Below are 11358 nucleotides of genomic sequence, written 5' to 3'. Positions count from 1 at the left end.
ATTAATGAGTTTTTTGGGTTCATTGAGAACATGGTTGTTGTTCAATAATAAAATTATTCCTCAAAAATACAACTTGCCTAATAATTCTGCACTCCCTGTACAAAGAAAAAAGACAGAAGCAGCAGAGATGTTTTCTTTTTTTTACCCTTGTTGTTCGGAAGTAGGTATCAAAGTTGACATCGTCATTGAAGTCTATTTCAAAGGTCTTTTTGGGCTTCCTTTTACGTGTCTCCTTTTCAGGCAAATGATCCACTGTATGACATAAAAGTACATAAAAATGGTCAGAGATTACAGATGGCAGGTTACTTTTACACTGCACACATTTAGTGAGAAAGGACAACCATTAGAAAACCATCTCAGTTGTTAGAGAAAAGGCCTAATTTACCACATCACTCAAAACAGAAAATAATCCTAATTTGTAAACATCATTTCAGTATGACAGCATAATGCATCCGAATGCATTTATGATAGATTTCAGGCATTACTTATGACATGTTACTTCAAAAACAAATGCAGTAGCATAAGCCTACATTTAATCTTACCAACATAAATAAGAACATTTTTAATGTGATGTGTTGTCTGTCAACATCTGCACAAACTTTAATATGTAACATGTCTTGTTTAGCGTAACTACTTCTCTAATGTCTGCTCACATCTCACAAATATCTCTATATCTGAAGCCAAATCTGACCTGAAGGATGGCGCTGTGATGTTTAACAACTGCAGCAAAGCAGGACATAATATTTAGACCGTGTTCTGCTTCAGAAGGCACTGTGTTACAAGTCACTAACGACATATCAGATCTAGAGTGGTTTGATCCTCAGCAGTTATTCTAGTCGGTTTCTTACTGACGCGTATTACTCAGGACCTGTTGTAGTACATGCAAGTAGGGTGGTTAAGCTAAGGAGTTGTGCTGAGGAGTTTCTTTGTGTGATGAAAACAGAAGCTCTTTGTAACCACCGACTGCTGGGAAGTGGAATATTTTAAAAAGCAGCACAATTTCAAAACCTTTTTAACGTCTCTGGCTTCTCATCGGCTTTGTAAAGTGGATGGTTTCTTAAATATGAAAGCTTACAGAAATTACTTTATTTACTTTCAAAGAAAATTTGGAGTTTGGTATTTTGTTATAAGGTGCAATAATGCAACGCTTTTACTGCAACTAAAATGGGTCTTTGCTAAAACCTTAATTTCACTCACACTTGTGTTTCGGTTTGAACTGCCAGTAGCCAGGTCCAGCCCACGTGGCCATGGTCCTGGGGCTGAAGTATGAATACTCCCTGGGCTGAGAGGACAGCTGCAAGCACATGGTGGCGATGTCTCCCTCTCCAATGGGAATCACATCCCTGTATGGCATCATAAAACCATTCAAACTAAAAACGAAAGCAAATTTACCATCCATTTATAGAAAAGGTTTAGGAGACAGACAAGAGGAAGGGAAAAACAAACAAACAAAAGACTTCCCTGCGCTGCTGTCCAATCCTCAATCTTACCTTCTTTTGCCAGAGGGCTCACAACCCTCCTTGTGTTCCTTTGATCCATCCTCACAGTCACCCACTCCCTCCTCATAGTCACCATCAAAGTCAGGGCAGTCATCTTCCTCTGGCTCTGGCTCAGGCTCATTGTTCACGTCAAACACATGATCGCCCTGCTTCATCTTCTCTAAGAGCTGATTCATGGTCTGAAAGAACATGCATAGAATATTAAATTCAAACCTGCAGGACTTTACATTTCTAAGGACTTTTACTTTGCAAGCAAAAATAGTTGCTCACTCTAGAGCTGTAGTAAAATAGGGTTTCCTTTATGTCTCTACTAAAAGAGAGTGAAGAACTGAACAAAACAAAGGAGATCAGTTTACAAAGGATTAAATCAGATTTGTAGGATGGAAATTCCATAACCTAATCATATTACAACTAGTATTCAGAAACAACTGACAGAAATAAGCACTAGATCCGTTTTCTCTTACCTGCTCCGGATTCCAGCTAGTGAACGAGAAGTCCTGCAGTGAGGGGCAGACGGAGCTTTTCTCCTGGGAACGCTGCAGTCCAGCTGCGAGTGACATGTTACAGAAAGACAAGTTTTCATTTCTGGGAGAACCCGAAGGATGACAGTGATACAGTGCTAAGGTTCTTATGAACATCCAACTAGCGGCACAATATTTAACGTCCAAGTGTAAATGAATTTATTGGGCTTATTGAAAGACTTACCCATGAATGGGGATGCTGGGACCCCCTGTGGAGATGGAGGAGAGTAGGCAGGTCTGGACTGCAGGAGGGTCATGTGGGATGGAAAGAGCAGCTCGCAGCGACTGCTCTCACTGAAAAGAACTGACAGGAAGACCCCAGCTGTGCTGCTCTCATCAAAGGATGAGGCCATCCGCTGAAACATGGGGTCCACCTTTGTGGGAAAGACAGAAAGTTTATCATAAACACAACCTAGCTTGATATCAACTAAGAGGCATTTAAGCTTATTACTATGGCAAAGTGATGCTGTGATAGTAATGAAAAAAAAAGAAAAGAAAAATCCCTCGAGGTGTCTTCTAAGACAACATCTAATTTAACTATTGATCTAAATCAAACAAACGTATCAATCATCAGTGGATTTAAGCCGTAATCCATGATAGTAATCCAACATTAACTCTAGCAGTGATGCTGAAGTTGTTTAACATTTAGTAAAGAGACCTCTGCACATAAATGCATATAAAAATTTGGTACGGGGACTGCCACCCTTTTTTTCCAGTTCTAAACAGTAAGATCGTTCTTAATTTGACTGCTAAATATATAACAACACCAAAAATAGTAAGCAGTATTCATTAATTTGTATTTTCCAGCTTATCATGTTGAACAGTGAGTTTCTGTACAGGAAATAAAACAGAAGGCTGTTTTTTTTTTACTGATTCTCCTGTACACTAACATTTTCCTCATGTAATATAATCACAGCTGAAGCATGTTCATATCAATAAGGATTTAATTAATTAAATAATTAACAAAAATCTAAGCCCATAAATAGCCCAAGCCTAATGAATATACTTTCAGCTCATGTTCAAAACCCATCACATATATCAGCTGTTAAAACAGCTACATTACCTTAAGTGAAGAAACTAGCAAAGTATAGTTTCCTTGGTTAGAATCAAGTACTGCTTACTTAGATTACAGCACTGTTTGCGTATCGATGATATTTACATTTGGCATAAAAATAGAGATCTACCTCTCTCTGGGTCTTTGTTCTTTCTATATTATATATATCAGTTTAAAGCATTCCACCTATTTTAATGGAGTGAGGGTGTGTACTGCATCTCGAGGGAGTTGCATCTTCTATTCTGGTGGTATAAGATAACAACATAGCTGAGTCTGTTGGCTACAAAACAGAATGATTTGACCCAAAATCCAAACAGTGAAATGAAAACAAAACAAACAGCCTCTGAATGTTTTTAGTGTTGTTCATTTATGTGCATTAATGAGCCTAGATCTCGCAAAGGTTGTTTTCAGTTCAAATGCTGTATTCCTGGATCTATACATCGATAGCTATATTCTATTATTGCTTATTGCTGCATGACATAAGCAATAAGCAGGAATATTTCCCATGATTAGTCATTGGCATAGTGGTCCAGAAGCCCTGAACGATACTTCTGTTATTTTAAAAAGTACAAAAAAAAAAAAAAAAAAGAAGAACTGAGGTGCGCATTATTTTAGTTACTTTGCTAAGACCTCTACATACCTCACATCTCCTCTCAGACTCAGCACTGTTGATGTTGCTCAGGTTTTGCTCTACTGTCTTCTTGGGAGGCCTTTTCTTCTTTGGCTGTTTGGCAGTGACTTCACCTCCTGCAAGTCCTGCATCATCTCCATCTTCCTCTGTTGCACCATGGCCTGTGTATGCACAAGGAATTCAAAAAAAGCAGAAAATGTTCAATAGTACAGGAAGGTGGGTTCAACAACTTTAAAAGTGTGTTAGAAAAAGCCAGAAAGCTCAAGCCACAGCACAAGTATGGTTAAAAGAAAAATCCAACAACAATACAGAGACTCTCACCCTCTCCAGGTTTGGTTTCAGCACCCAGACCACCCAGCACTCTGTAGGCATCAGCATGAACAGCATCCACTCTCACAGCGTAGATTTTCGTACTAGCATCCAGAGTGCCAGCTGCCACCTTTAGGATGAAAAGATGTAAATATTGAAGGATACTACTTGCAAAACTTAATAATAAACACATATTTCACAGTGTACGACATCACCTTTTATAGGACCCTTCATATGTTGAAGTAATTACACCACAATACCCCTGCAGATACTCTAGGTTAATACACAATCCTGCACTTTCTCAGAATGAGTGGACTTATTGCCTGTGAGATGAGAGACCACACTGGACAGAATGCAGCCTTAATTTTGTATAAATTCTGCTTCCCTGAATTAAAATCAAACTGGTGTTAGCACCTGCCTAACTTAAACAAGTCAGGTGGGTGCTGAGTCTAAGAAATATATTTTCCTGATATTTTAAACACACTTAAAAAACAAATGACATTTCTATGTTCTCCAACAACCAGAAAATTATTTATCATGATGCTTCATTCAAATGTTTAAATCAGTTCAAAGACTTTTAGATAACCAAAATGATGAATGAAACAATCAGTTACACATACCTTGAAGTTGGTGAGCTCTGAATCCTTTTGTTTGAGAATATCAGCCATGTAATCAATCAAATGCAGACCAAATGCATTTTTTGTGGTGATTTTCTGTTGATAAGAATTTTTAAAAAAAAGTAATTTATTAATTTATTTTTCCTGTATTTCGTCATATTTTCTCATCTACTAATCACAGAGAAAGACAAAGGACATTTACTATAAAGGGAAAAAGAGGAAAATGCATGCACATACAAATACTTACATTTTCAGTGGAGAGTTTTATGCAGGTGGAGTAATGCTCTGAGATCTGTGCATTTGACAACTTGGGCACGGCAGCAGGAGTTCCCACAGTGCTGATTAGGATAATGAAATTGTCTTTGAGCTCACATGATACATAGCAGCCAGGCACTATTTGTCAAAGCCATGGCACAAAATGTTTTTACAAATTACTTTTAGTTTTGCCATTATCTACAGCATACCTGTGAGATGCAGAGTCATTTAAGGAGGAATCACTTGCAGCTTGAAGGTCAATGACTCTTGACCTCCTACGCTGACGTCGCTCCTGCTCATCATCGTTTCCAGGGAAAGCTGACAGCAGTGGAGTGCTGCTGCCTGCAGGGGACAGACCCTTATTCTTCAAACAGGATGACATCCATCCTGGTCGTACCCGGGAGACGGGTGTGGAGGCTGCGCTCATCTTTGCTGGAGATAGGAAAAGATGTTTGGACTGAACAGAGGGTTGGAAAAAAATAGTGCTTAAAGAGCAGAATTCAGTGCTCTGAATGTACCGTACACATATCAATTTGAAGCAGGAGAGAAAGTTAACTTGGCTCAGTTAACTATTTCTTGTAGTTAACTGAGCCAAAACCAAAATTTACATGTAAAAAACTCCTCTAATCAACCCAAATAAAATCTTTAGGAAAAATATTAAAAGTAACTCAATGGATCTCGGTGGTGAAATCTGTCAATACAACCCACGGGATGAGGAATTAAGGTATATATTTGATGCTAACATAACTCTGAAACAGCTGTTTTTACAAAGTGCTGTGCTTGTGTTGTTACAGCTGTTTGGAACTTATAAAGGAAAACAAAGTTTATGCCAAGTTTAAAAGTCACTAATGAGAATAAGAAGAGAGAATGTGATCTTATGATGACAAAGAAATTGGGAGAAAAAAATACAAGAAACTCTTATTGTTGGCTCTGGTTATGCAAGCACGATATGCTAGAGTTAAGTTCGCATTAATCTTGCCTGTTTGCTACCGAAACAACGTTGTTTACTTTAAGGGTTCATCATTTATTAGTATAGCACAGCCAGCGAATCCTTCCTTTTGTAGACTCCCATTGACTTTATTCTGGATTTCCATCAGTTTAACTTAGCTTGAACGCTACTCGCATATAAACAAAGGAACTCTACAATAAAGTATTAAACCAGTGAAAAGGTTATATACATTCAATTAAAATTAATTTTCAGAAAGCAAACGCCATCTTAGCACAACATATTTGGTAAGCTAGTTTAGTAAAATAATCACGAAAGAAACACATGTACAGCTCAAACGCACTTACATGCTCACGCTAAGCTAACATTACATGCATTTTAGCATAACAACCCTAACTTCGGTATGAACGTGTTCTTACAGTTAGCGTTAGCAGGCTTACTAACAAATAAAAACTTTATCACAAGACTTGCTTCAGCCCCGAAACGTACCGAGAATTGCCTTAAATCCGACGGAGACTTATGTAGACCCGTTTTAAGTTGTAATATGACAGAAAGAACAAGCAGCAAATTTCTTCCTGTACAGCGTTTGAATTTTTGCGCCGAACGGTTTACGTAGCAGCAACCTACGTCATGACGCTAACCGCGCCCACGACAGCAAGAGAAAGTGAGATTCAGATTCAGAGTAGTTTAATGATCCCTAACTATGTATGAAAACAGTGATCTTGAGATAAAACTCAATGATTTTCTTCTTTTATATTAACATAAGTAGTTTTTGTTGAATTGTTTAATTTATGATATTGTTTAATAAAAACATTACATCACGAAAAAGTAAGTGTTCATCAATTTTTATGACAGATAATCAGGATTTTTTGTTTCATTTTCAATATAGCATCCCCCACCATGTCTTCCTTATGCAATGATCTTTTGACTACTATGATCACTGACGAGTGAGTCAGTAAATCCTTTAATGTTTAAGTGGTCTGCTCCTTAATAAGAGCAATAATTGGTACTGAATGAGTGTATTTTGTATGTGATGACACACTGAAAAAGTGTTTGCTGTAATCCTCACAGGTCAAGCATGACATGTGAGGCTAGGGTCTCGAAGTTAAGCAGCTGTGACTCAGTAAACATATATTGATATTCACATCACACTAAAGCAAAACAACATGTCAGGATGGAGCACCTTGCTCGGAACCATTTTGTTTTTACTTCTATCACTTAATAGACACTTGACAGATATTGTTTAACAGCCACAGCTCTAATAACATCAACTGACATTCACCTACTAAAGTAAAGACCGAAAAGCAGCATGCAAGTTGCACAGTACATTTCATTAATAACTATTTTTCTTATAATTATTAATTGAAATAAAAACTAAAGCAAAAGCAATCTTCCTAATGACATGAAGCAGCTGCTTCATTTCATTTCATTTCATTCGGCTACTCACTAGATGGCAGTGACAATCAAGACTGTGTTGCTGGTAAGCTGTACGGTGAATGGATTCAGAACTGATATAAGAAAGTCAAAATTTTGTTAAACTACTTACAGAATTTTAAATATCAGTTTTCAGGGAAGTAATAATTAGGTAAGTAATAACTGTGACACAATCCCGTATGATTTCCTCTAAATGAATATTCTCATTCAAATGAGAAATGACAGCTACATTCCTTTATTAGTGAAAGGAGCTTGCAAAGAAAAGCGTCTGGACTTCTTTAAGTTGCTTGAAGACGTTGGGAGTGGGAGTTACTCCCACTAGTCCAGATGCTTTTCTTTGCAAGCTCCTTTGACTATGATGACCTGGATGACTGAGAACCTTCACAGACATGTTCCTTTATTAGTGTGACACTAACCCTGCTCAATTTTTCCCATTTAGTTTTTGTCTATAGGGACCTTCTGCAAAAGACCTATGGGAAAAATTCAAAGTTAAACATTAGCCAGTTCATTACAGTTTCCATGATGTAACAGTTGCTATTGTAATGCAGTGTATCACCACTTGGCGGCGCCTCCTGTCTCATGACTGGTGTGTCACCCCCTTTTTGTTCTTCTTCGCACTCTCCCTGTAATGGATGCTCCCGTGTGTACGCGGACTAGTGTGTTCTCGTGTAATGTGTGGTAGAGGTAGCACTTTTATTTTTGATATTGTAAATAAATGAGTACTTTTGGAAAGTCAGAAGCTGTTGCTCATTCGCTATCCACCTGCACCTGGCTTCATCTCCACCGCACGTTACAATGAGTAAGCTTGACACAGTCAGAAAAAATGCTGTTCAGTGATGTTTAACAGGGTTGATCAGAGTATTATCTTAACTCCTTGGAGATGTACCCTCTACCCACGCAGTGAACATCTTTGATTGCACCAGAGTGAGTGTGTCTGTAAGGCAAGAGAAAGAAGCTTGAGTCACAAAAGCATTTAAGCATAAATGCACAAGTTTTAGCACACATATAAGTGCGTGCTAAAACAGTCCATACTAATGGTTACCCAATTGGAGAATCTGACCAAATAATGGCCTCAGAGAGTTGTGTACACACAAATAACAGCCTGACTGTGCTGGAAAGTGTAAAAAGATATAAATAAATAAATGCTTGCCATATTAAAAGTGAATTCAATTTAAGGTCATAACAGAAAACAATGTTATAACTAATCTAATTAAGTAACTAACTAATGCATTAGCTAAATTTATTCCAAAATTTGAATTTGATGGCCTTTCATTGTTCTTGGATTTACAACTTCAGTATGAAGGTATACAAGCAGATTGATATTTACACTTTATTTTACAGTTTACACATTATAAAATGCATATTTTGACTTCCACCTTGGACAGTAATGTTCCAGCTTCTCTAGTCATAAAATTCTTTTGCATTTTTGGATCAGTGGCCAGGCTTCTCTATTGCAGCAATTTTAGTGCTTTCCTCCTGAAGGTGATGCTGGTGATGATGGTGTTGCTGTGGATGTGTCCTGAAACAGATGCTAATTTTGCACCTACACCTTTTTAGTGTGCAAATTAAGAAAATCTCTATGAAAAGTTTAGTGAATCAGGCCTAATATGAACGTTTCCTCAGTCAAAATGGTCACTCAGCGTCAGATGTGGTGGTTTATTTTTCATATCTGTAAATTAAGAAAAGTCTAATAGTTGTGAAGTTCACAACTATTAGACTGAGGAACAGACACTTGTGTCCTCAGTATAAGAGATCTTATTCTTGTAAGACCAGGGCTGATGCTACCCAAATAATAAAACATGTACAATTTTTATTCTCCAGGACGCAGACAGACACATATCAATTCTGCTGTTTTTTGCTTGATGTTATTATTGGACTCTGCTGAAATAGCTTTGCATGATTTCCAGTTGAAAAGCTTTTTTTTAAAATCATATACTGGGCTTTTGTGCAGGCCCTTGGTGTATTTGCTGTTTTAAACAGCTTGATCATTTGGGGCTAAATAAAGGCGTGAGTGGAGTGAGTAATAACGGAGTGAGTAGCCAAACAGAAACAACACCATGTTGGAATCAATTCTGTTTGAGTTTGTCTAATGCTGGAACGTTTATTGTGTTGATACTGCATATGCACATTTTTTAGTAATGCTTTACTCCACTAAATTCAGTTGTTATGTTACTGTTACAATTTTGATGGTACTTGTAAAAGTTGGTCAGTTCTCTGCATGAGGTGGATAGAAAGAAAAAGCAAAACAAAGCAAAACAACACAAGCACGCTTTTTTTTTCTGTGCACTTGCGCTGCTGTCAGGAGTAGTGTCGTGGATGAGAGAAGGAGGACCCAAATGCTGGACTCACAGGTAGGTGAAGGTGGGTGTTTATTGCCGATGGAGTGAACAAACAGAACAGAGGTAGGAAATGGCTGGCTGTACGGCTGACTGAATGAACAAAGGACTGACTGAATGGCTGGCTGACTGAACGCAGGCGGAAACGACAACATAACATCAATGACACGACAGTGAACGAGTAGAAACAGAGGGCTTAAATACACAGACTGACGAGGATGATAATGAGAGACTGGTGAGTACACAGCTGAACATAATCTGGCTAATGACACAAGATGAGCTGACACAGGAAAAGCAGGAAGTGAGCACATGGAAGTTGCAAAATAAACTGAACATGAACAAAACTGAAAACACTGGGTCACTGACCAGGGACCCTGACAGCTGCAATCAGCTGATTTCAGTTTGTGTTAATGATGTGTGATAACCACTGATTTCTTTTCCGATCGGATCAACAGTAAAATTCCGGCTAGTATCAACGATACTGATTGGATACTGATACTTTACACAAAAACCTAATGTGTTTGGAAAATCTAAATAAAACGTAGTGTATTTCAAATTGTACCTTTACAATGAATACAAGACACCAGACTACTCGTTCTTATTGTTTGATTATGAAGAATTACCATATACAAAATAACCCCCCCCCCAAAAGTCAACACCTACATTTGAAAATATTCAATTAACAATCACTCAAAACAAATGCGACCGACTGAAAATAATAACACAGCTGAGACGTTTTATAAATGCTTGTTATTATCTATCTGTCGTATGTATGAAATGTTTTAAGTTTTATTTTTATATTTTAAAGTCTAAAGGCTGTTTTACTGTAAGTATGCTGTATATTTCAATGACACCTGGCATATACATTATAATCCATTTATCCGGGAGTGATATCACCCTAGCAGCACCTGTCCCTCTCCTATTCAGTTCACCTCATCATAAGCTCGTCATCATCTTCTGTGTGATAATAACTTACTTGTGTTTGTGTTTAATAGTTCTGTGGCTGAGTGAATGAGCACACGTGAGCTATGATGCATTTATACAGCTGTATTTCACTATGACAGGTGGAAGAAGTAGTTCCTACCAGTCATTCAGATGGTCCCAGTAATACAGGTACTTTCTACTGTGTTCCTGTTAATGAATAAACACCCCAAATTACAAAAATATTGATATTTTAAGATGAGAATTGATTCTAAAACATAAATATCGGGTATTTGAAGAATTGATATTTCAGTATCAATCCGCAGACCGCTAGCTCGGTTGGGGTGGTCAAAAGCAGAAATGTGGACATTACTTATTTTGTTTTTATTGCTCAAAAGCACAAGAGCGTGATGGTAAAGTTCAAACTGCATTCAGGACAGAAGCACTGTATACTGCTAAAGCACGTTTGGCTCTTTGCGAAAAAGCTAGGCAAAAACCAGGCATGATGATACAGCTGAGTGTGTGCAGAGCAGAGCCTGATCTTCAACGGGTAACAAACACAGTGATGAGCAGGCTTGTAGCTCCCGTTTGTACCTGTTGGTGTTTTCAGAGTAGAATCACTGTGACAATCACTTCAAAGTGTCTTTGAGCTGGTTTAGCTTTCTTTGTGTTGCTGGCTTTGTGTTCATAAGAGAATAGAATAGAATAGAATAGAATAGAATAGAATAGAATAGAATAGCATAGAATTCAACTTTATTGTCATTGCACATGCACAGGTACAGGGCAACAAAATGCAGTTTGCATCCATCCAGAAGTGCTTTAGTGATATAGATAT

General features: G+C 37.8%; 1 protein-coding gene across 1 annotated transcript in view; it reads right to left on the bottom strand.

Moving 5' to 3' along the window:
- ncaph (non-SMC condensin I complex, subunit H) overlaps positions 1-6472 on the bottom strand; it is a 12620-nt gene extending 6148 nt beyond the window's left edge. Inside the window, exons 1-11 of the mRNA XM_005746061.1 lie at positions 6322-6472; positions 5096-5318; positions 4879-4969; positions 4635-4727; positions 4027-4144; positions 3715-3866; positions 2205-2394; positions 1964-2046; positions 1491-1678; positions 1198-1343; positions 146-252 (exon numbers count right to left, since the gene is read on the bottom strand). Of these exons, the coding sequence (XP_005746118.1) occupies positions 146-252; positions 1198-1343; positions 1491-1678; positions 1964-2046; positions 2205-2394; positions 3715-3866; positions 4027-4144; positions 4635-4727; positions 4879-4969; positions 5096-5313 (1386 nt within the window). The 5' untranslated portion in view covers positions 5314-5318; positions 6322-6472. The remainder of the gene's footprint in view (positions 1-145; positions 253-1197; positions 1344-1490; positions 1679-1963; positions 2047-2204; positions 2395-3714; positions 3867-4026; positions 4145-4634; positions 4728-4878; positions 4970-5095; positions 5319-6321) is intronic.
- Positions 6473-11358: the final 4886 nt, after the last annotated feature.

This window comes from Pundamilia nyererei, unplaced genomic scaffold (assembly GCF_000239375.1).
Source record: "Pundamilia nyererei isolate P.nyererei 1_Seehausen unplaced genomic scaffold, PunNye1.0 scaffold00172, whole genome shotgun sequence".
Lineage (NCBI taxonomy): Eukaryota > Metazoa > Chordata > Actinopteri > Cichliformes > Cichlidae > Pundamilia > Pundamilia nyererei.
The sequence above is the reverse complement of the archived record's forward strand: the minus strand, read 5'-3'. Positions and strand labels throughout refer to the sequence as shown.